Below are 26236 nucleotides of genomic sequence, written 5' to 3'. Positions count from 1 at the left end.
AAAACAAAGCGAAAAAAATCTGGAAACTAAATTGGAACAGGTGGACAATAAAATCGGAAAAATGGACAAAAAGATTGAAGAGACAGTAAGTGAGCTAAAAGGACAGATTAAAGAGGTCTCAAAAAGAGTGGATGAGGGACTAAAAAAGACAAAGCAGGAAATGAAAGAAATGAAGCGAGAAGAAGAAAGAATGAGAAATGAGATAGTAGAGTTAAACAAAATACAGGAAGAAATTAAAGATTCCATCGCAATGAATGATCTAAAACAGAGGGAGATTAACTTAAGATTGAGACAAATCCCAGAAGTACAAAACGAGAATATAAAAGAAAGATTAGTGAAGGAAATAGCACAGTGGATGGAAGTGGAAGAGGAAGATGTGGCAAGGACAATTATAAATGCGTATAGAATGAAAATCAAAACAAATAAAGCCAGGAAATATCCAGGGGATTGTCTAGTTACATTCAAAGACAGAGAGATGAGAAATTTGGTTTTGCAAAGAAATAGGGAAAAAAGATTATACATTGATGGGCATTATATTATCATATTTAAAGACATCCCCATAAGGCTGTTAAAACGGAGGGAATCGTATAAACCACTAGTGCAACTACTTAAAAAGAATAGAATTGACTTCCGATGGGAATTCCCGGAAGGGGTCTCTTTCTTCTATAAAGGTGTTAAAAGAAGATTGACTAGTCCCGAAGAAATAGGAAAATTCACAAGAAGATATAAAGAGCTCCAAGCGGGAGAGGAAGAGGAGAAGGGTGCAGAAGGTGGACCTAGACTGAGGGAGGATTTAGAATTAGGTGAAGAGGAAGAACAAAGCAGAGGAGAATTAGAAGAAGAAGAAGAGGAGGAAGAAGGAGAGGAAACAGAAAGGTTACAGAGTAACATCTAACTCAGAGTAGCACTTAAAATAATATGTCTCTAAAACTATGGAACTGGAATGTCAATGGAATGAATGATAAGAAAAAACGCAATGGAATTGAACGCATTCTAAAAAAGAAAAATTTAGATATCATATGTCTTCAAGAAACCCACGTGGCCAGTAAACATAAGAAAGTCCTTATTAATAAGAGGTTAGGAAATGAGTTTATCTCTTCCGATAAAAAGAAAAAAAGAGGAGTAGTACTATATATTAAAAATAACATTGAAACACGCCAACTATTTAAGGATGAGGAAGGGAGAATGATCGCAGTCCGTATTAAATGGCAAGGGGAAATGATGATAATAGTGGGAGTTTACGCACCAAATGGCAATAAAACAGAATTTTTCAGATCATTGGAAGAGAGATTATTTGATTATATGGACCAAAAAATCATAATAATGGGAGATATGAACGGGGTGGTCTCAACAGAAATAGATAGATTAAGGAAAACTAAGACAGAAGGAGGGAAACTACCCAAGACATTTCTTGAAATGGTGAAGAACTATAACTTGGTAGATATATGGAGATTGAGACACCCCCTGGAGAAACAATTTACATTTTATTCAGGATCGAATCAATCGCTGTCAAGACTAGACCAAATTTGGATATCAAACGAACTAACAGTAAGAACTACAAAAATTGAAATACAGGCCAAAATTATCTCCGACCATAACCCCATTATAATGGAGATGAAGGGGGTTGAAAGACGAACTTTCAGATGGAGACTAAATGATAACCTATGGGATGATCAAAAATTTGTGGAAAAGATTCGGACGAAACTATTGGAGTACTTCTCAGATAACCTAGACAAAGGGGTTAAAATAAACGTGGTATGGGACGCGAGCAAGGCAGTTATGAGGGGCCTGTTCATCCAACAAAATGTATGGAAAAGAAATAATAAAGAAAAAAGAACTAAGGAGATTTTGAGACAGATTATGGATTATGAACAAAAACTAATTAAAAAACCAAATAATGAAAGGCTATTGCAGGAAATAAAATCCCTCCAAACCCAATTTGCAATGTTGATAAATAAGGAGGTTGAGTGGAATATTAAAAGATTAAGACAGAGAAATTTTGAGTTCGCTAATAAGCCAGGAAAATGGCTTGCGTGGCAAGTCAAAAAGAGAAAGGAACAAAACACAATAAATAAAATACAAATAAACGGAGAAGAGATAACTGAACCAAAAGGGATTAGAAGAGGATTCGTGGAGTTTTACGAGCAACTATACAGGAATAAGGATAGAAACAATAATAGGAAAATAGAGAGATATTTAAAAGAGAAAATGGTAAGGAAGATTTCGACAGAGCAAAGAGAAATGTTAAATGCCCCCATCTCCAGAGATGAAGTAGAGGAAGTGATAAAGGAACTGAAAAGAGGAAAAGCTCCGGGCCCAGATGGGTTCACTGCGAGCTACTATAAAGAAATGAAAGATATATTGACGGCTCCGTTAGTTGAGGTGATGAATAAGACCCTAAAGGAAAAAGAGATCCCAAGTACCTGGAAGGAGGCATTTATCACAATAATTCTAAAACAAGATACAGACCCAACCCAAGTAAAAAATTATAGACCCATTTCCTTATTAAATACAGATTATAAGATCTTTGCGGGAATTCTAGCAAAAAGGTTTAAAAAGATATTAGTGAAGATAATCCATGAGGACCAAGCGGGCTTTCTACCAGGAAGGCAAATAAAAAACAACACAAGAGGCATAATTAATATAATAGAATATTTATCGGACAGAATTGATAAGCCAGCTAGCCTGATTTTTATTGACGCGGAGAAAGCCTTCGATAATGTCACCTGGGACTTCATGTTGAGAAATTTAGAAATTATGGAAGTGGGTCAAGAATTCTGGAATGGGATAAAAGCAATATATACAGAACAGAAAGCGAAGTTGATAATAAACAATGCCATAACAGAAGATATAAAAATATCTAAAGGGACAAGACAGGGATGCCCGCTTTCGCCGCTGCTCTTTATAGTGGTGTTGGAGGTTCTGTTAAACGCAATAAGGCAAAACAAACAAATTAAGGGAATATCATTAGGTTCAAACGAATACAAAGTTAAAGCATATGCTGATGACGTGGTATTAACGGTAGAAGATCCTATAGACAGCTTAAAGGGAATTCTGGAGGAGATGGAGGAATTTGGGAAGTTAGCTGGATTTAAATTAAATAAGAATAAGACAAAGATGATTGTTAAAAACCTAGACCAAGATAAGATAGAATTACTACAGGAACAAACAGGAATTGAAGTAGTCAAAAAGGTTAAATATTTAGGACTCTGGCTTACCAATAAGAATATTGACTTATACCAAAATAATTACATCCCGGTGTGGAATGAAATTAAGAAAAATCTGGAGATTTGGGCAAGGATGAAATTATCATTCTGGGGTAGAATATCCATGGTCAAAATGATGGTACTCCCCAAAATGCTCTTTCTATTCCAAACAATTCCGATAATAAAGGGCACAAAAAACTTTAAAGAATGGCAAAGGGTGATTTCTAGATTTGTCTGGGAAGGAAAGAAGCCCAGAATTAATTTTAAGATATTAACAGATATTACTGAAAGAGGGGGCTTCGCCCTACCAGACATGAGACTGTACTACGAGGCGGCATGCCTTTGTTGGATTAAAGAGTGGATAAAGTTGGAGGATACAGAGTTATTGGATTTAGAAGGTTATAAGAACAAATTTGGATGGCATGCCTATTTGTGGAGAGATAAGATAAAAGTACATAAGGGATTTTGCAGCCATATCTTTAAGGGACCTTTGATAGAAGTTTGGAATAGATATAAGAACATACTGGAACCAAAAACCCCACACTGGTTATCACCAGTGGAGTTGATAAGTGTAAAGAAAGTCAATATGGGGAAAAAATGGGGTAGGTACGAAGAAATGGTATTGAAGGAAGGAGGGAAGTGGAAAATTAAACCATATGACCAGGTAAAAAGATATACATACGATTGGCTGAGTTACTATCAGATAAATGAAATATTTAAAAAAGAAGTGAAAGAGAGGGGATATGACGAAAAGACATCGAAATTTCAGAGAGAGATAATAAACTGTGATCGGAAAAATCTGTCAAGTATGTATAAAATACTGTTAGAATGGAACATGAAAGATGAGAAAGTTAAAAAAGTGATGACTCAATGGGCAAAGGACCTTGGATATGATATTCAATTGGAGAATTGGGAAAAATTGTGGAGAGTGAATATAAAATTTACAGCATGTGTACTGCTAAGGGAGAATATGTTAAAAATGTTATATAGGTGGTATATAACACCCGTTAAACTAGCCAAGATGTATAAAACAGATAACAAATGTTGGAAATGCAGACAAAAAGAAGGGACGTTCTATCACCAATGGTGGGAATGTGGGAAGGTTAAAAGCTTCTGGGACGAAGTCTACAATGAAATCAAAAAGATATTAAGCTACACATTTGTAAAGAAACCCGAAGCTTTTCTATTAGGTATGGTGGGAAAAGACATTAAAAGAAAGGATTGTAAAATCTTCCAGTATGCGGTAACAGCTGCTAGAATCGTGGTGGCGCAGAAGTGGAAGCAGGAAGAAGGCCCAACGATAACAGAGTGGAGATTAAAATTAACGGAATATGCGGAGTTAGATAAATTAACAGGGAAAATTAGATATATGAAGGATCAAAAATTTATAGATGACTGGGGAAAATTTGCGGACTATCTGGAGAACAAATGTTTAGTAAATACAACGCTAGTAGGATTTAAAGAGGCACTGTAAAACACCAAGAAGTATTGCTTATGGAAAACAATGTTTGAAAGATGGTATTAATGGCAGTACGAAAGAATGGAATGCGCTATAAAGAGAGAAATACGAATGAATGTCAAGGACGTTGAAGGAAGTCCAAAAGTATGAGATGTATGAAACACGGATTTAATGTATATATATGGAAAGACTAATAAAATCTTTTAAAAATGCAAAAAAAAAAAAAAAAGAAAATGCTCATGTTATGAGTGAAGGTAACGTGTAAAAATGCATTACTTAAGGGGAAATGTTTGCAAAAATGTAAATATTTGGCAAAACTGCATACAAACATGTATATTGGGAGAAATTTGCCTTAAATTTGATGGATTTTCATGAAGGCTTTTAAAAATAATAGTAGCATATTGCTGTGAAAATATGGAGAACTGATTGGGAAAAGGAGAGACTGAAAGAAAGTGAAATTAATATATCTGACCTACATTGGCTCCCAGTACATTTCCAAGCACAATTCAAAGTGTTGGTGCTGACCTTTAAAGCCCTAAACAGCCTTGGCCCAGTATACCTGAAGGAGCATCTCACTCCCATCGTTCAGCCCAGACACTGAGGTCCAGTGCCGAAGGCCTTCTGGCGGTTCCCTCACTGCAAGAAGTGAGGTCACAGGGAACCAGGCAGAGGGCCTCCTCGGTAGTGGCACCTGCCCTGTGGAACGCCCTCGCAGCAGATGTCAAGGAAATAAACAACCATCTCACTTTTAGAAGACATCTGAAGGCAGCCATGTTTAGGGAAGTTTTTAATGTTTGATGATTTATTGTATTTTTAGTATTTTGTTGGAAGCTGTCCAGAGTGGCTGGGGAAACCCAGCCAGATGGGCAGGGTATAAATGTATTATTATTATTATTATTATTATTATTATTATTATTATTATTATTATTATTATTATTATTATTAGATTTGATTAAGAACCTTTCAGCTTCCTGTTTTCCTGACAACATACATAGTATATGAAATAAACAGAGGCTTCAGAAAACTAACTCAAATCTTTGTTTTGTGCCCTCTTTGCAGAAAATGAGGATAATCTAAAAGGAATGCAGAATAGGTTGCAAGATGCAGAGGAAAAGAACTCAGATCTCCTGAAAGCTTTGAATGACACCTTGGGGAAGCTGTCTGTGATTCCTAATGGTAAGTAGTAGGGCTGACCACCATTTGGGGAGCACCCGAAATCCATTTCCCACATTGCTTGAATCCAGCCAATCAATTATCATGAAGCGAGTGGGATTATGTTGTGTGTCTCTGTGTTACCAAACAGCTTGAAAGGAAGTATTGCAAATGTAGCAAAATTGCCATCAGTACAGCTAGGCCAGGGGAAATACGTCTCCATGTAGGGAAACTGGGTGATTCTTTTGTCTGCCTTGGGCTTTCCTTTCTGCATGCAGTCAACATCTCATTAAGGACGTCAAAGGGCCAAGTACATTCACCCACCACCACCGCTGCCCTCTATTAGTTGGAAGGCAACGGCATGCGGCAAGGAGGCTAATCTACTCCTGCCACCCTGGTTAGATTGCCACTTGCTGGGAATCAGAAGTGGGAAGACTGCAGTTGCACTCATGTCCTGCTTGCAGGCTTCTCATAGCCATCTTGTTTCCCTCTGTGAGAACAAGATTCTGGGTTTAGATGGGCCTCTGGCCTGATTCAGCAAGGCTTTCTCATGTTGGTGTGTGTTAGAACCCTGGAAGATCAGGGGTCTAAAATACATTGGAAGCCTGCATGAACACAGTAGACGCCACACAACAGGCTGTAGCTTTTTAACGGGTGGGGAGGGGTGCTTATGCACACTCCGTCCTTTTCTTCTCTTTGGGGTGGGGTGATTGTTTGGTTTGTTATTATGTTTGTTTTTCTGCTTTTATACTGTAAAGCGCCCTGTGATCCTCGGATAACAAGCAGTATATAACTGTATTAAATAAAATAAATACATGTTGCTAATTATTTGGGTAAAGGAACACACAAAGAGGGTTTTTGTTTTGTTTTGTCTTCTCATGCTATGCTGTGGTGGCCTCATTGCCCAACTTCACAGCACAGCATCAGATGACAAGGACCATCGTCTAGGCAATACAGGTGTGAACACTCTTCCCACCATCTCTACACAAGGGTGCTCCATTGCTCGTCATCCATCTCTCACAGTTCACAGGCAAGACTAGGCCCTAGTAAGTAGTGCCGAAGTATTCACAGAGTTGACTGAAATATTTTTCTGCTCTCTACTTTTTGACAAGGGATGTCTATATATTATACTTTTCTCTATGTGCCCTCCTGCCTGTGAGCATCTTTGAGGATGCTGGTGTTTTGTCTGCCACAGACGAAGGAATACTTGGCATTCTCCCCCCCCCCTTGGCCTTGCAGGAGCTGTCACTTTCTTGTCATTCTTAGAAGGCCAGTTCTGGAAGTTAATTTTCTTCTTCTTCCAAGGAATGAAAGACAACATAGGCTGGATCTAGACAAATCAAAGAAGCGTTTCAGTTTAAAGCATTGTAAATTTAAACAGGGAAAACAGGTAGAGAAAAATGGGACTCCACATCGCCATCTGGTGGCACAATATTACATCGTATATACAACTCATATAAATCACTTTTTCTTTACCAGTCTAGCTGAGTCCATACTGCTAATCCACCGTTTTCTTCTAGCTCGTTTCCCCAAAGTACCTCTCCTTCCTATTACCGTAGCAATACAGTACAGAGACTAGCAAACTGTCAAAGAGTAAACGCTCTGTCTAGTTAGGCAAAACTCAAAATTTCCAGAGAAATATCACAAATCCATAAATGAAGGGAACTGAAATTGACTGAGACTCTTTGCATTCAAAAGATATAAACAGAAGCCAAGATCTGCTGCCAGTATCTATCCATATGGGGCAAACTGGCATGGCTTCATAGGTATGTTGCCATACTTCCTACTGGAAAGAACAATTCTCTGTGGTACAGTATAACACTCAGCATGGTATCTTCAGTGTGCCAAAAAATACTGGATCACAGACTTTTCTGATTTAACAAAGTTGTGATCTAATTAAACTAGCTCACAAGCATCTGTGCTCTTTCCTTTGCCAGTGCAGGTGACAGGGTTTGCGGGGGGACTATGAAATCATGCTCAGAAGCTGGCTCCTGTGAAAATTGTATGTCCAAATTTGTATAATATGTAAGTTTAGATTTCAGACATAATTCATATAGGTACCATGGCAGTTCAATCAATAGGCATTTGCAGTCCTCTCATTTCACAAAAACTGATAACACAGGGCTCTATTCCACTGACAGTTTTTTCCTTCACAAGATATTTAGCTAGGACATTGCTAGCGATAACTGACGGCAACATTTACTGACAGGATATTACTGAAGTTTGGTGAGAAGTCACATGCAGGTTGCATGATAGTAGGATCTGGCTAACATATGGCATGCTCCTTTATATTAGGTGAGAAAAGAACTATATTTTTAATGGTTTAGGTTTCCATATCTAACCAATGATTTTGCCCTTCTTAACTTTGTCAAGGGGAGTGGCCTTGCATCAGTGATAGAGCACGTCTGTGCATACAATACGTACAAGTCTCTCATGCCCACCTACCTCCCATTTACAGACACAGCAGCCAAGGTACAAGCTGTCAAAGACAAAGCAAAGCAAGCAAATGATACTGCGAATGACGTTCTGGCTAGAATCAGAGATCTCAATGAAAATCTCCTTGGCTTAAAAGACAACTACAGAAAACTGGCGGAGGATGCAGCCAAGACAAATGCTGTGGTGAAAGATCCCACCAAAAACAGTAAGAGCTTATTTTTCATACCCACTGTTATTTGTTCATGTACTTCTTTAGCTATGAAAGGCTTCCTTCCCCTCCCTAACTCTGTATATGATTTAAAGCAAATAAGTTCAAGTGCTATTATTACTGTTGGCAACCACTTTTCATGGGGGTTCCATTCCTGGCCTGCGCACATGGCGGAGCATGCATAAGCCTGCCTCTGTTCTGCCCTCTTCCTGGTCCAAAAGGACACACATCAATTGGACACACGCATAATAGTGTCTGCCTTTACATGCTTACTAATTACCAATGGAAAAGCACAGATTAATTGATGGTGCTGTTTGTTTATTTTATTTTTATGAGACCTTCCCAACAATAGTCAATTTGTTTCTCCATATCTAGTTGCTGTTTTTATTTTTCAAATAGCACAACCTTTCCCAACTTGGTGGCCTCCAGATGTTTTGCACATCAACTCTCATCAGCCTCAGCAAGTAGAGGCATTCTGGCAGGGAGTAATGGAAGCTATAGGCCAAAACCTCTGGAAAGCAACAGGTTAGGGAAGGTTTACATAGCACATAATTGGCAGTAGGTTTTCTAGAATCCATTCTCTTGGTTCTTAAAACATCTCCATTAAGATTAAGAACTCTAGCGCTGCATTTAAAAAACAAAGAAGTCCTTGAAAGATCATTTCTAGTACAGTAGAAATAACGACAAGCTTTCGTAGTATGAACATGTCAGCTTGGTCAATGAGCTAACCTTTAAAGGGGGAAGCATGAGAGAAGAATTTAATAAAGCTGTCTTTTGCTTGTAGGAAATGTAATATAGCCTCTTGGGTAATATAGCTGTGTTAAGAGTATATTTTATGCTGATCCCTTAGTTATTATATTCACAGAGTAGCCCTGTGTTGCGTGGTAGGAGAATTGAGCAAGAACGTCTCCAGCACAGTCGAGTGACCTCTAGCATTGCAATGACACAGAAAATGAATAGTCATTTCCATTGAAGGTCCTTAAATAGTCACAGTGGAAGAACTTAGACGTGTTTAAATCACATACCTTCTGAGGGATTATGTACATGAACTCTGTCCTATATTCCTTCCATAAAGTCTCAGTTCTGCATTTGAAAATGCAAAAAATTAAATAAAAAGCCCAGTCTTCATTTTTGGGTTGAATCTAGGAATAGACAGTTCAGTCTATATCTAGTCCATGCCAATTTTGCATACATTTATGCGTAAGTTCATTCTGTTCCACGTCTCCATTAATGTGCAATTTAGGGGGGAAATCCATAAGAAAATTCACGTTTAAGTGTGTATTTAAATATGTAGCTAACTGTAGATAACTACGTATTTTGCTTTATCTCAGTGTATGCCTTTCTAAGTGTAGTTATATTAGAACAGGAATGCTCCTCAGATTCTCATGGCTGTCCTTCCTCCTCCTCACTTTTCCTACTCAAATTCACTCCTCTTTCCAGCGCTATCTACAGTGAACATTAAATCTGTGCCACCTACACCACAGTAGACAAGAATTTATAACCCCACCAAGTTAAATTAAAACTATCATTAGCACTCAGTTTGGTACAGACCTTCAGCTGCCATCTTAATTCCATTTGCTTGGGACTGAGCCCCACTGAATTCAGTAAGACTTATTTCTGATTAGACATGATTAGGATTGCTTTGTAAAGTAATGAAAAGGAAAAGGTGAGATTTGGACAGGAAAGGCAAGACGAGGAGGAGGAGGACAAAGGGTGCCATAATCAAAGGAAATGGGAGAGGAAGGGGGCGGGACTTGTGAGACTTGTGAGACTGGAAATGCTTCATCTGCATTGAGCTATTATCACATGAAGTACACTTACACTTACTCTGTTGATGTGCTCCAGTGGCAATATATCTAGAGGACCTAATGTGGACACCTGAAACTGGAGGAAATTCTCCACTTCTGCCAAATCTGCAGTACACTGTGTGCTAAGCTGTGAATTCCTCCAGTTTTCTGTTCAGTAATCCATTTTATTGTGTTGTTGTTTGTTGTTTCGAACATACTGTCTTACAAGTTTTCTTTCTTCTTCTTCTTTTTTTAATCTCCAAAACTTGTCTGCAGAAATCAGTACGTATAAGGTTCTAATTTTATTATTCTTTCTAGCCTTTCCCCTTCCGCTGTGCCCATATGCTTCATTCATTTTCTCAAATACACTTGCATGGTACCTATGCAAGTTGCTGCGCTATAACGCCTTACTATTTAGCCTAGTCAATGTTCCAACATTGACACTAACATTGTTATTCATACCAGGAAAGGGACACACCTCACAACCAGTTCTGATGCTACGAGCCCATACTTAGCGTCTTAAAGCCATAAGAGAGAAATTGAGCAAAGAATAGCAGGAGGCAAAAGTTGTCATTTTATTGAAAGGTCGTACGGAGTCAAGACTCCTGGAAGGTGCAGTTCTCCTTCAGATGCTCTGCATGTTCCAAGAAGTCAGATTCTGAAAACTTGTTACTTCTGTCATTTTTCACTTGCTTTTTTTCATCTATTGTTTCTTGAAGATGAGTGTGCAAAAACATACTGCAACCAGCTCTACAAAGAAGCTGACAGTAACTTAGTGTTTCCTTCTTTATGGACCTGAAATGGAGGTCTGATGGTATAGAAATCGATGTCACAGGACTAGGTATAGGGTAGAAACTAAATTTAGTTTACATTTAATTTCTCAAATTCACACTTACCAGTGTACAATATAAGAACCAAAACACAGCCATCCTTCAAAGTTCACATGAAAATTTTGTGGAGCACTTCTCCAATCATTGTTTACAAAATGTATATATTGGGGAAAATGTGTATGAAAATGAATATTTAGCGGAAATAGTATATAAAGTACACGCTAGAAAAAATTATTTGCAAAGCTGTACATTACTCAGAACTGCAGACAAAAATGGGTTCATTAGCAGAAATTCAGACTAAAATGCTGAAGAATTTTCATGAAGAATTGAAGGGAAATAGCTTCAGAACCCTGGAGAACTGAACTTAAGATTGTAAGAATGAGAAACTGAGGGAATCAGAATTGACCGGCCCCACCATCCCTAGCAAGGAACCAGAAATACGTTGACAGTAGGCTCTTGGGTCACAATGAAAGCCACTGACTGTTCCATTTTGAAAGGATTAGACAAATTCATGTGGAATGTGTCTGTCAGCGTCCATAACAGATGAATAAAACTTCCTTCTGTGCCTCTGAAAACCAGATACCTGAAGAGAAGCCACAACAGATTGCTATTGTCATTATATTCTGTCTGCAGACTTCCAGAGACATATTGGTCTCATCGAGCAAAGCAGTGCTCATAAATTCCCTTCACATTGATGGTTAATATAGCCTCTCCACAGACAAATTAAGAAAATGCTTGTAATGACACTACAAATTCAGTGTAATTTTTTTGTGGTGATTGTATTATGTAACTAGTACCCGGTAATTGTTATATGAGGGACGCGGGTGGCGCTGTGGGTTAAACCACAGAGCCTAGGACTTGCTGATCAGAAGGTCGCGGTTCGAATCCCTGCAATGGGGTGAGCTCCCGTTGCTCGGTCCCTGCTCCTGCCAACCTAGCAGTTCGAAAGCACATCAAAGTACAAGTAGATGCTCTGGCGGGAAGGTAAACGGCATTTCCATGTGCTGCTCTGGTTCGCCAGAAGCGGCTTAGTCATGCTGGCCACATGACCCAGAAGCTGAATGCCGGCTCCCTCGGCCAATAAAGCGAGATGAGCGGTGCAACCCCAGAGTCGGCCACGACTGGACCTAATATATATATTGCAAAACACACACAATACAAAACAAAACAAACAAAAAATCCCTTTACACATTAAACACACGAAGAGGGTTCAGTACCTTTACACATTAAACACACGAAGAGGGTTCAGAAAAGACTATTGGTCTCACTCCCCATGCAATATGGGCATCTAAGCAGGAAAGCCTATGCTTGCAGATCTCTACGCTTCCATGTTAGCTGGAATCCTGAGTGACTGGGGGTGATCATGTGGTTTACACTTTATAATATTCAGAGCTAGTGAAAAAAATAAGTGTGGGCTACCAACCTTTACCAGATTTAACAAATATGAAAAGTCCTGAGACATGGGTCCTCATATTTGGAGTTAGAAAATTATTTTCTTCTTCTAATTTATGACTATGTAACTAATGAGTGCTAATTTGTTTCCTAACTAATGAAAACTAATGAGCTACCATTTTAGTACAAAATGCTTCCATTAAAGCAAGACTAAAGGCAAACTCTAGAACCCTGAGCTGTCCATACTGTGACCTCTAAGCTCTAACTTTTCCATGCCACAGGATCTCAGTTAACCTCAAAAAAAAAAAAAAACCACCACAAAAAGCAACCCTGTAACTTCAGACCCAAAGCACTCTTTTGAATACTTCTCCTTTGCACGTATTTTGCCAATCAAGCTCTAAAATTATTGTTGCAATTATTTGGCATCTTTTAAAAAAATGTTATCAGTATATATATTTTTCTGGGCTTTTCAAACACTTAAATCCCAAATGAATAAAGCATGATTTATTTCTCTGAAAATTAGCCTGCACACCTTCATTGTAGCTACTTTACATTGCTTCTGAATTGAGAAACTATGGGTTAATCATGGACTGCAAGTGACAATATGAAACCACACCAGGAGTCCTAGATTAAGCCACAGTTTCCAATTACACATAGAATGGAATACGTTTGTTTAAAACAATTATGATACAAACCTTGGATGGCACATGAAGGGTGTGTGCATTTGCACAACACTCATTCCTGGATTAATCAAAAATCCACAGTTTATATAAAATAGGATTGTTATATTCAAACTGGCCCAGAGTGTTCTCAAACTCATGGTGTTTGTAACCAATTTCTTACACTGTTTCGGGTTGTGTGTTTTTTACATGAAGTTGCTGATGCAGAAGACACTGTTAAAAACCTGGAAGAGGAAGCAGATCGACTGATGGATAAACTCAAACCAATCAAACAACTTCAAGATAACCTAGGGAAAAACATCTCTCAGATTAAAGAACTGATAAATCAAGCCAGGAAGCAAGCCAATTCCGTAAGCCTTTCTAATAGCTTATTCTATTTCTTTAACTATCTTATTTCATTCATGCAGAGATCTCAGAAGGGATAAGGAGGGCTGAAAATAACGATGCTGGTATCAAAGCTCACAAAAACTGGGTGGACTCATGTTGTGCTTTAGCTTGCTTGAGAATTGGTAATCTAAGGGTTAGCAATGTAGGAGCCATTTCCTAGTCATATTGGTAAAACAGGAATGAAGGAACCACACATAATGTTTGTGTAACCCACTAGCATCCCTCTAGCTGCAGGAGGAGTGGGGTGGTTTGAATCTGAATTGACAGCAGACCTCCTATCTGGTTGCACTTGCCCAACCCTACATTGTAGTAATAAAAGAGGTTTCCTCATGCCAAAGTAGGGGAGGCAATTACCATGACATAGCCGGTAATTGTTTGCTTGGTCTTGGAGGGAGTCTGCACTTTAAGGGTGGAATTCAACATTGCATTAAGGAGATTGTTCCATCAGTGCAAGCTCCCCTTTCCACATTCTGTTCTGGGGGGTTCTTTGGATGATCCAGAGGCGACATGGGGGGCATGAGGGCATGTGACCAGAGGAGAGGGTCAAGTCCCCTTGTACTAGCAGGACTCTCAGCACTGGTTCCTGTTAGCTGCTCTGTTGAATCAAGCCCTTGAGTTTTTCAGTATCTGTATCAATCGTCCATAATGGGATCTTACAACACAACAACCAGAAACTCAAACAACTGCCTTCTCCTCATGGCTCATGTTCACATGATTAAATGTGGTATCTACCTGGTCTATCATTAAACTGAAGCTCATTGTTCCGCTTCCTTTGGAGCATCACTCTGTCACAGTCACTGTGGTTAAGCCACTATGATGTCACATTGGTAAAAAAGTAGTGCTGTAATTACAGATGGACATCGAGACCAAACATTCCCCATTGGATGCATGGACCTTTTTCCAGTAATGGAGTGGTTTAGGCCTTGTTCACACAGACCTCTGTGTGCTTGTTGTGCAGAGGTGCTGGGATTACGGTCATCAACCCGAGAGTATCTGCTGATGTGCAGCAAGCATATTATAACTTTTGAATTCACACTTGATCAGGGCATTGAGCATGAACAGTGAGCAAAGTTGGAAATGATGTGTCAGTTTATATTTAATGAGGAAGAAGAAGAAGAAGAGTTTGGATTTGATATCCCGCCTTTCACTCCCCTTCAGGAGTCTCAAAGCGGCTAACAATCTCCTTTCCCTTCCTCCCCCACAACAAACACTCTGTGAGGTGAGTGGGGCTGAGAGACTTCACAGAAGTGTGACTGGCCCAAGGTCACCCAGCAGCTGCATGTGGAGGAGCGGAGACACGAACCCGGTTCCCCAGATTACGTGACTACCGCTCTTAACCACTACACCACACTGACAAATACTAATCAATAAAATCATGTATTATAATAATGCTGTATGATGAATATATTGCTCAAGTGTTTCCATTAATCATCCTAACAAAACCAAAAGGCCCCATTACGGCAAGACGTAGAAATTTTCTTATCAGCAGGCATTGCTGCTATATATGGAACCTGACAGCATCTTTGCAGAACCACCAAGAATATTAAATTGGGTTGCTTTCCCATTTTCCTGATTTTCTTCACCTTGTGTCCTCGGGTTAAGAGCATCATTTTCTAGCCTCATTACTGAGTCCCGAATCTGTCTTCCCAGTGTAATTACATTTTAAACTCTGGGATCAGCTGGTAACGCTAAACTTATTTGCCATATGACCCACAAGAATCTGTAAAGAAAATCCTTAGAGATGAATGTTTAGCCAGCTCCTGTTTAATTCAAGTCAAAGCATCATGCTGCCTGCAGGAGAAATACAAAAATAAATGTATGTAGTATAATGCTGATAAAACAGCACCTTCTATATATATAAATGATTCTTAATGCAAATAGAGGCGATTATTTCTTCCACCTCTTGAAATAATTTTCATGCCTAGGTTTTAAAGCTATTTTCATAACGTTTATCATTTCTCTGAGGAGGCATTCCAACTATTCCTCACTGTGTGGTTGGAAAGTCCAAAATGATGTGGTGGTTCAGCAATTCAATGTCAGTGGCATTTTAGTCATGCCAAAGGTTTTAAAACACATCATCTAGTGAATTTAGAATACAACTATGTGTGGCATCTACAACATCTTTAAAAATCTCATTACTATCTAGAATATATGACAAAAATAAGGCTCAGTTATGATTCATTTAGGTATGTGAGGCTGTGGCAAATTCATATAGCACTGCCCAGAATGAATAAAGAAATATAATAACAAATATAAAAAAGAAATATAATAACAAATAAAGAAATATAATATATAATATATTACATTTTTACCTAACCAGTGATGATTATATTTTTACCTAATATAATATATTACATTTTTACCTAACCAGGTCTTGAAAGACCTACACTGGCTCCCAGTACGTTTCCGAGCACAATTCAAAGTGTTGGTGCTGACCTTTAAAGCCCTAAACGGCCTTGGTCCAGTATATCTGAAGGAGCGTCTCCACCCCCATCGTTCTACCCGGACACTGAGGTCCAGCACCGAGGGCCTTCTGGTGGTTCCCTCACTGCGAGAAGCCAAGTTACAGGGAACCAGGCAGAGGGCCTTCTCAGTAGTGGCGCCCTCCCTGTAGAATGCCCTCCCACCAGATGTCAAAGAGAAAAACAATTACCAGACTTTTAGAAGACATCTGAAGGCAGCCTTGTTTAGGGAAACTTTTAATGTTTGATATATTATAGTATTTTAATATTTTTGGGGAAGCCGCCCAGAGTGGCTGGAGAAGCCCAGCCAGATGGGCGAGGTATAAATAATAAATTATTATTATTATTATTATTATTATTATTATTATTATTATTATTATTAGGTCCCACATTGGACATCTCCTTGCTTTCTTACTTCTTTTTTGTACCTAATAGAGAATCCTGTGGCTAGTTCACACATGCTACAAAAGGAGGCTTCTTTATACACTCTCATCATGTGGCCCTGCAGATGTTGCTGAAATACAGCTCCCATCATACCTGACCATTAGCTATGCTGGTTTTGGCTGATGGGATTTCGAGTCCCAACAACATCTGAGCCAGGTTCTCCATCCCTCATGTACACAGTTACACAGTCACATAGTCATATTAAAGTTGAGAAGAGGACACACAGGAAAAATGGCAGCTGTTTTCACGATCCCATAATCATCATTTTTTTATAATAAAAAAAAATTGAAATGGGTAAGGAAAACACACTTGCCCAATTTTCCACAAACATGGATATGATACTAATTTATGCCATCACCAAAATGTATTTCTATTTCATAAACTTGAAAAACAAAATAGAATTGTTTACATTCTTATTTGTTTTGGTAACAAGATTCCATCAGCTCAGTAAAGCAAATGGTCCAGGACTTTATTGAGTCTTTTATTATACTCACATAAATGCCATGGCAATAATATTGTAAGCACCAAGTGAATTCTTAATGAATATTAGATAATTAGTTTTAAGAGCTGCAAGAGATCCTCTGAGATGGAACTAGCAACTGACAGTAGAACTAAAATACATGAAAGTCTTCTGTAATGCAAACAGAACACAGGAGAGAAGAATGCATTCAAAATAAGGCAGCATATAGACCACACATCCCACATAGGCTGTATTCATTGTTACCCTTGTGGGTTCATTAGCAACCATTTCTGAATATATTCAATAGCTATGTTGTCATAGCTGACCCTTGTTCATGGTCACAATATCCTAGTTAATTCTTACTGCAAAATAATTGCCAGTACATGACCTGTGATCCAAACCCAGTTTTTAGGAAGTAGATTGCAATTTATTTCATCAGTTTAAACTTCAAGGGAGCATATGATTGAAAAGTGACGAAAATGAGTCCGCTGCATGTATTTGTAGATACCTAACTGTTACACTGGCGGTAATGAGCTGTATAACCTGAGTTCTCTCTCCTGATTCCCCCCTCCCAACTTTTCTTTCTTCTGTTTTCATTGAAGATTAAAGTATCTGTGGCTTCTGGAGGCAACTGCATCCGTACATACAAACCAGAGATAAAGAAAGGAAGCTACAACACTGTCATTCTCAATGTAAAGACAACAGTGGCCGACAATCTGCTTTTTTACCTTGGAAGTAACAGATTTGTAAGTCTGCATTCGTTTTCCTTTGGGGAAATTTTAGTCTGATCTGTACACCTGTAGCAAATGTCAATGTAAATAAAGGCACAGTGGAAGGGCAGGGAAACTAAGGTTAACTAAATAATTGTAATTCGCCATAAGGCAAACAAAGATCAAAAGGACTGTCTTTTAACCATGTGAAACAGATTTATAAATTACACAGCTCGTTGATGTACGTTGGGATGTGGCAGAAAAAGCTCACTGTGTAGGGCTCAGTCACTATTCTCTGATTCTTGCTTACGGGGAATTGGAGGGGCCAAGGCAGTGAGGTCACTGTGATGCAAATTCACCTGCAGGAGGATCAGATGGTCTCTGCTGGTTCATTTGCACTGCACCAGCCTCCACATCTCACCCATCACCCTCCTGGTAAGAAAAAGTAAGCCGCTTGATGAGAACAACCTTAAGAATGCAATCCTATACATATCTACTCAAAAGCAATTCCTACCGAGTTCAGTGGGATTTACTCCCAGATAAGTGTGCATAAGACTTATGCAGCCTAAGGTTATAAAAGCTGAATCAAAAGAGTAAAGTTATCTTGCAATTATTATTTTTTCTATCAGATGGCTGGCGAAAGACTGATTGGGAAGGAAGTGTAAGAAGGAAAGGATTCAGCAATCCCCTGCTGCATGCAGCACTTTAGATGACCCGCCCAGCCCCTTTTTCATAGGAATTCATCATGGCCAGGATTGTAACAGATAGTCAAGCCCCCACAGAGGTCCAGAGAGGCCCAGGACACAGTTTTTGAGGCCTCTGCTGTAATGAATATAAAAAAATGGCACAAGGAAACAAAATAAGACACCCAAGAAAAGAAAGGGAAACATAATTTGAATGTTTATTTATCAGATGCTTTCCTGGCCTTTTTCTGTACAAATGCACTAATTTGCATCTCATAGTTATTACTGTTATATAATAATAATAATAATAATAATAATAATAATAATAATAATAATAATAATTTAATTATATCCTGCCCTCCCCAGCCGGAGCCAGGCTCAGAGCGGCTAACAGCAGTCAATATATTAGTATTTACTGTTATATTAGTAGATTACTATTATATTATAATAGTATTTACTATTGATGTAGAACGTGCTTAGTCCTGAGTTATGTCTGCACTGATAGGTTGTGGCTATTATTTTCGCCATATGTTCAAATAAGCCAATATTTGAAATAAGCCCATGAAGAGGAGAAATACATGTTTATGCTATAATTAGAGTAATTCACAAAAATGATGTGATAAGAATCGTGATAAGAGGTAAATCTCCAAAAGGAAAATTAAGGATTTTGAGAGATTATTCCACCTCAAGTGATGGTGGCTCATTGTCCTCTACTCACATCTTTCTTATTTTCATTATTTTACTAATTCTCTCATTTGCCTTGCCTTTTTGTTACTGTCTCTGCTCTCAAGTAGCTTTGCTATTATTTCTCTAATTATGTTGAATTTTTTTAAAATGAAATGTCTTTTTTGTAGACTGACTTTTTGGCCATCGAAATGCGTAAAGGCAAAGTGGATTTCCTGTGGGATGTGGGATCCGGTGTTGGACGGGTTGAATATCCAGATCTGACAATTGACGATGGATTTTGGTACCGAATTGAAGCATCAAGGCAAGTACTTGCTTTTTCCATACACATCTCATCACACACACTTCCCCCTTTGTATTATGATATAAAATGAAGATGCCATGCTTCAATTTCATTTGCTCCTGAGATTAAATCTTTCCTGGTTAGAAGCAGGACGTTTTTAGCAGTGGTACTACCATCAGTGGTACTACTACCACAACTTCTTCTTCCCCCGAGGGCTTCGGCCATAGTTCATCACTTCCTGTGGGTTAAAAAATACTAAATTATTTAGGTAGGTTTTTTTTCTGAATTGATGGCCGGTAACTTTCTGTTGATACATGAATCAACATTGCCTTGGCTTTTATAACATCAAGATACTGTTGTCTTGTGTAATGGTTCATGCCACATGCATTTTTTGTCAGGAGCATCGTTATTATAAAATGTAATGCAAACCCGACTAAGACTCTTAAGAATGTACAAGTTTTTATGCAGTTTAATCACGACCCTCCCCTAAATCTTTCTGGCCCCTCTCCCCCAAAAGATTGTGGCAGCAGTGGGCATGAACATGATGGGACATACTTAATCTATCACAGAAGATTATATAATGCAGTGATTGCAGCATATATAGTATATTCTGACCTTATTTTCTTTGAATATCACACCCTGATAGAGTAATTCTGAAACAGAAGTGTGGAACCCAAGTTTTATGGGGGCATTTTTATTATTCTTAGAAGTTATAGCAGGCAGGAATTCCATTCACAGTACTAGTTAGATGTCTATACCAATTAACTAGCCACCTCTATGAAATATACTAATGCTTATTCATGATTCGTTAAGTATGTTATACGACATTGTAATTATATGTTTAGTAATACATTTCATTTTACAGTCTAATTATACAGTAGGCACCATTAGAAAAGTTTAACGCTTTTGCCAGTAATTTGCATGACAGTGCAATTTATGTTATTTTCTAGATAATATTCACTAGGGAATGCCATGCATATCTTGTTCAGATTATCAGCATGTTGAGGCAAAATGAATTGGAATTTAAAGGCCTGGCACTTGCAGAGAGAAAAAAAAACTTTGATAAATATTTCTGCTCCATAAATGGAAGGATATAATTGATGCATGAAATAATCAATCTCCGTGGAATAAATTAATGCATTAAAGGATTGTTGTGTTTCATTTTCTTAAAAATCAATGGAAGGTTTTCAGTTTTTAATAAAAGTTTTTAATTGAGAGCTTAATCTTTCATTTGTTCCATTTGAATAAACCTGAGATATATCTTTATTCGGGTTACTTCCTTTTAAAACAGCAGAGATTTGTTTGGGGTTTTACAGACACAATAGTTCACAATAAGTAGTGGGCATAATGTTTATTGCTAAGGAACCTTCCCTTCCATATGCATAAGATGGGGGGGTGGCTTTCTGGAAGCAGCAGTGAGATTGTGTGAGGGTCTGGCATCACTAGTCCCCAAATACTGTTGTGGCCCTTTGGAATGTTTGTTTGTTTGTTTGTTTGTGAAGGCAGCACCATTCACGGCTTCACCCGATAATGAACTACTACTAAGGACACCTTTAGTCGGGCAGCTGTGATGAGGCCTAATCAATAAAGAGTGGCCCACAGGCTGATCTCCTTCATGAGATCAACAGCTAGTCAGTTATGCTGTGACCCACAATGTCTCCTCATAGGCTAAAAGTTGTGTATAGAAATTCAAAAAATTTCTATTGTATGTGTAAATTTCTTTACTGACTCAGGACTTTTAATGAACCTATGAATTCATTGATCAATGGTTCCCATGTCTCTCTTTTTTTTCCTCCTGAAGGACTGGAAGAAATGGCACTGTTTCTGTACAGGCACTGGAAGGTCCTAAAGCCACCATTGTACCAAGCATTTTCAGTGCAATTTCTCCACCTGGTTACACAATTCTGGATGTGGATTCAAATGCCATGCTGTTTGTTGGAGGCCTAACTGGCAAAATAAAGGTAATGGGATGTTACTTCACTAGTCCAATTTAATCATGTTACCATTCTTTGATTTACTTTCTTTTAGATTGAGCAAAGATGGCAATCTTAGTCAAATGAACGAAGCACCCTTCCATGTTCAATAGCTCTTATCAGACTGCAAAGAAGAGCTCGGGATCAGGCTATTTATATTTGAGACATCAGGTGGTTCTTATTTATCATCGCATCCAGTGCATGCTTACTCAGAAATGTGTCCTGCTGCATCTACTAGGTCTTACTTCCATGTTGATATACATGGGATTGCACCATGAGTTGTTGGTCTCTATCTGCAGTATGCTGCAATTGCCTAATCCAGTAAGCATTCTGGGTATTTCAGATCATTTGCAGAAGGGTGGTTGTGGAAATAGGTGACAGTCTATATATTTTATCAATATAAAGGTGACAATATTAATGGGGCACGTTGCTCTATGTAACGCTTTCTAGCAATCCAGATCAATATCAAATCCTTTTCCGGCATTACTGAAGAACACTGGGTATAGTTTTATAGAACACAAAAGGCCTGCAGTGTTTTAAAAGGGGTCACAATCACTATTCCATTAAATCTGGGACTAAAGTGCTTATAACTGAGTGAAGGATTTCAGTATTAGCTTTCAGGTTCCTTTTATATTGGGGGATATGGCACGGAGAGGCAATGCAAGCACATTTTTCATTCATTATGGGTTCATATGGCATAAGGTCAGAGCTTGCACACACTCACACACCTATATCCTGGCAGTCGGCTCTGAAGTGAAATCTAAGATTATAAGTGGGTGATGTTGGATGCTTTGCACAAGCACTCGGCTGGAATGACAAGTTTGGAAAGGTGTTTGACAGGCTATGCAGGTATCTTCCAAGCAGCTCTACATCCAGTCTGTCAATCAGACTGAAAAACAATGACAATGTAGAGAGATCAAGATACTGTCAATCAATCTGAAAAAAATACTTTAAAGAATTACTTATTTCTGTGTCTGAACTACATTCTAGCAACGTTAAAGAGTTATTTCTGTGCCTGATCTAGCAAATTGTATAATTTTTTGTGCAACGTTTTATTTTATTGTTTATTTTAATAAATAAATTTATAAACTGTCTCACAGAATAAAGCCATTGAAGCAAAAACAGTTATAAAATTGAACTTCCACAATTACGGGGTTCTACTTCAAGGAAAAACCTTCTTAAACAAAAATCTGCACTGTACCTTTAAGTTTCCTGATGCAAAAGGAGATGAGGCAGCCATGGCTTCTGTCTCTCATTGCCCCCCTGTCCTGTCACCTGCTGTGTGGCACACCTGGAGTTAATGTTCATTGCAACTAAAAGAAAAATAGTCCATGAGACAAATGGGCAGAAGAAGCTGCCAACTCCCAAAAGATACAGTGCAGTTCTGGCAACCAGAGTAAGGTGGTACTTGCCAATTCCCCGTTTTAGGTTTTTTTTTAAAAAAAAATCTATTTTTCTTCCCTCTTTCAACTTGTTCCCCCCCCTCTCTTTCCAATGTGCTTTTTCAGTTTGACTCCAGTAGAATGCAGTGCCTACTCATCATGAAGTTCTCAAATGTGCCAATTAAAATATTCACAATGACCTTGGAACAGATCGCCCATGTTGTTACACTTTCAAGTCATGCCTCTCTTTGAAAGTCAAGTTGCTCTTCTCCATATGCTCACACATTAATATTTTTAATAATCATAATTGCTTCATGAAAAGTAGCAGGTGCTTGTGTGTCTCAGATTGCTAAATATCTGGAATTGAAACTAGCTCACATTGATGAAGTGAAACATAAAAGAAGATTGGATACTTTAGAAAAGGACAAGTTCCTCTTGGAACAAATACTCTAAAAGCAGTCCATATGACCTTAGGCAAGTATTTGGGGGGGGATTTAAATGTTAATATTTCTGGCTTGTGAATAATAATTATAATAATAATAGTAATAAATCATGCCCAACTTATTAATTTAACTTTGTCAAGAGTCTACTCTGACTGCTAAACAGTGAATCCTAGTTAAGTTCCCAGCCTCTCTTTCGGACATTCTAAGGCAGCATTCACCAGATGGTGTGATGGGACTACACCACTCCCCTGACCGCTGGTCAATTGTGTTGCTGCTGCTTACCAGGAAGGAGAGGGAGAAGGACAAGACAGTGGTAAAATCGGTGCAATGCAAAGGCACTGGTCGGAATGCTAGGTTGGCTCTGCCAGAGTATTTGCACCTTGCTAACCATGCCACCCCCTCTCCCCATCTACCTCCTGGTAAGCAACAGCAGCAGAACCAGCCAGAGGTGAAGTGGGCAGCACCAGCCAACCACATCATCTGCTACTGGCAGCATTATCTTTGCAGAAATCACCTAATGGATCTGCTCATATAGTATGAAAGAGCTTTGGGATTCTCCAAGCTTAGAAGCAGTAGAGAATCTCAGGCACAGGGACTGAGTGCTACTTCCCAGGCCCCTCTATCTGGCCCTTGGGATTCTCACCAGGCCACACCCCTCACAGCCCTGAACCATGCCCTTCTCATGTGTTTTGGCCTGGCAGGAATGTGTTCTTGAATGATGATAATGCCTTTGGATTGCCTGTATGGAGTATGGAGAGATGTGTGCAGAAACCTCTATTTTTTTGTATGGATGGAATGTGGCCTACTGTACAATGTTAAGAGTCAAACTTGTTCCACCCACTTCCCCCCCCCTTGGCCCTGCACATCACTGGCATGTGGCCCCTACAAGGTTGCCAGTGAGAGAATGTGGTCCTTGACTGAAAAAGGTTCCCTACCCCTTGTCTAAATGGCTTTGCCCTTGGAGAAACTTTCACATGGCTTGAATCAAGCAGGTAACACATAGCTGCTTGTTTGAGTCGGACATGAATAACAACTATCAGTAGGAAGGAAAGGGTGTAATGAGCAGTGTGTGGCTATTCTCCAAGATCCATCTCATGGAAACTTCATTTATGACAATGAAGTTTTTTACAACCACCAGATGTATAGCAAAGTATCAGACTTTCATCAACTATTAAATGAGTTCAAAAGGAGACCGTTTGATATTCCAACTTCAGCTGTGAGCACACTTTATAATGACCGGGAAACCATGAAGCGATGAAGGAGGCAGATATGCCAGTCCACAGCTTACCAACAAGGAGAGCAGCCTCCATAGTGAGATCCACTTAGAATGGCTTTGGGGGAAGACTGTAGATCAGCCTGCTCTCACTTCCTTTCATCACCGTTTAACATCCTAGTATGTGAAGCCACACAGCTGACCTCTTTCAGCAAACTAGTGCTTCTTGTTTTCGCATTAGTGTACATCCCTGGACACAAAGGATTGGGTCCATTTCAACCACTTTTCCACATCAGTTGAAGACTAAAAAGTACTTGGGGACTTTCAAACAAGCAAATGCTATCTGCCAAATAAACCAGTGGCCATGTATTCCTAATACCATTGTCCATTAACCAGGAGCTCAGAACTCATCCTGGATGCTTTCTGTTTCCAGAAATCTGAAGCTGTACGAGTTACTACTTTCACCGGCTGTATGGGAGAGACTTATTTAGACAGCAAACCAATAGGACTATGGAATTTCAGAGACATTGAAGGGGAGTGTAAAGGGTGTGCTGTCAGGTAAGATTTTGCTGTATATTGTCAGTGTTATTGCTATTAATATGCAGGGTACCTGAACAAAAAAAAGTCATAATTCTGTTAAATACCAAGTTGCCTAAATAACTTCTCCCCTGTGTTTTCATGCTTCTCTTCAACCGTTTCTGTATAACAAATGCCATTTACTAGACAGAAATGAATAACCACATATGCTTCATGGATACAAATCTGTGCATATCAACTATAAATGAGGCATGGATGTTGGAAGCTAAAGATATATCTTTTAAAAAGCTAAACCTATTAAGGTCCTCTAAATATCACCTCTAAATATATTACAGCTGGTTCATATGGCCATTTTCATATAGGAAATGACATTTTGAAGCCACCCTAATTTGATTTTTTGGCATAGGGAACCAAGCTCGTGAATGTCTGCTCATGCATATCCAATCCATGTCTGATTGACTGGTCAACATGCTAAACAAGATATCTGTAGAGTTTGCATACAACACAGGACTAATTCCTTCATCTTGTTTTCTTCTTCATAAAGTATTGATTTGAAAACACATAGTGGGGATTGGGAACCTCCAGCGTGTGGGCCAGATTTGACCCAGCACAGGTCCAATTTGGCCTGTGGGATTCTTTCCCCCAAGCAATGCCCACTTGCCCTACATACGTGATGTCTGCTGTGGAACAGGCTGAGACCCAGCTTGATCAGCTGCGCAACTGAGTTCCTCACGGGGAACTTAAATGTGCAGCTAATCTCTAAAGAATGCCGCGGTGATCTCACTGCTCATTACTTGAAGAGTGGTGCATCTATCTGCTGCAGCAGCTGCAAAAAACATTTCAGCTTTGAAAAGGTTTGTCTATGTGAAATAGTTGCCAGCCCCTACTAATGCTTTTTCATGGTTGCTTCTATGTAAAGCAGTTCTGGAAGTTCTGATTAAGATTTTGAAAGTTTCCCTTTCCTCCTCAGCCCACAGGTGGCAGATGGTGAAGGAACTGTTCAGTTTGATGGAGAAGGTTATGCTTTGGTGAGCCGTCCCATAAGATGGAACCCAAATATCTCCATGGTCATGTTCAAGTTCAAGACATTTTCTTCCACTGCTCTTCTGATGTACCTTGCTACAATAGACTTGGTAAAGCTAGCCTAAATGTTTCTTGGCTTCTTTCATTAACATTATGAATTACACAGTTCCTTGTAAAGAGATTAACATGCATGCTTTTACACTCGTGATGAATGTCACTTAAGTGAAGACACTGGGGTTAATGACTTCTGTGAGGCCATTTATAGTCAATTGTGTGATTTGCAAGAACATAACAGAGCAGCTTGTATAATGCTTTGCACAGAGCTCTGTGCAGATCATTACAATGATTATTCTTAGAATTTATAATTTGTAAAAAAAAAAGTTGTATGGCAAAAGGCTCCTC

At 38.9% G+C, this 26236-nt stretch overlaps 1 protein-coding gene and 1 long non-coding RNA gene across 7 annotated transcripts in view; one reads left to right on the top strand and one right to left on the bottom strand.

The window, feature by feature from the left end:
• The window catches only part of LOC309528610, a 92502-nt gene that overhangs the window by 17693 nt on the left and 48573 nt on the right, over positions 1–26236 (bottom strand). The window contains exon 2 of the long non-coding RNA XR_014217840.1: positions 22438–22549. This is a non-coding gene — a long non-coding RNA (uncharacterized lncRNA). The remainder of the gene's footprint in view (positions 1–22437; positions 22550–26236) is intronic.
• LAMA2 (laminin subunit alpha 2) overlaps positions 1–26236 on the top strand; it is a 395189-nt gene that overhangs the window by 328581 nt on the left and 40372 nt on the right. For all 6 annotated transcript variants that reach the window (XM_082216020.1, XM_082216019.1, XM_082216016.1 and 3 more), the window contains 8 exons: positions 5725–5841; positions 8276–8458; positions 13346–13500; positions 17506–17649; positions 19151–19284; positions 21065–21224; positions 24708–24832; positions 25782–25944. In XM_082216020.1, the coding sequence (XP_082072146.1) occupies positions 5725–5841; positions 8276–8458; positions 13346–13500; positions 17506–17649; positions 19151–19284; positions 21065–21224; positions 24708–24832; positions 25782–25944 (1181 nt within the window). The remainder of the gene's footprint in view (positions 1–5724; positions 5842–8275; positions 8459–13345; positions 13501–17505; positions 17650–19150; positions 19285–21064; positions 21225–24707; positions 24833–25781; positions 25945–26236) is intronic.

The sequence above is a fragment of the Podarcis vaucheri genome (assembly GCF_965113315.1).
Source record: "Podarcis vaucheri genome assembly, chromosome: 3".
Taxonomy (NCBI): domain Eukaryota; kingdom Metazoa; phylum Chordata; class Lepidosauria; order Squamata; family Lacertidae; genus Podarcis; species Podarcis vaucheri.
Note: the sequence above shows the minus strand (reverse complement) of the source record. Positions and strands in the feature narration are given on the sequence as shown.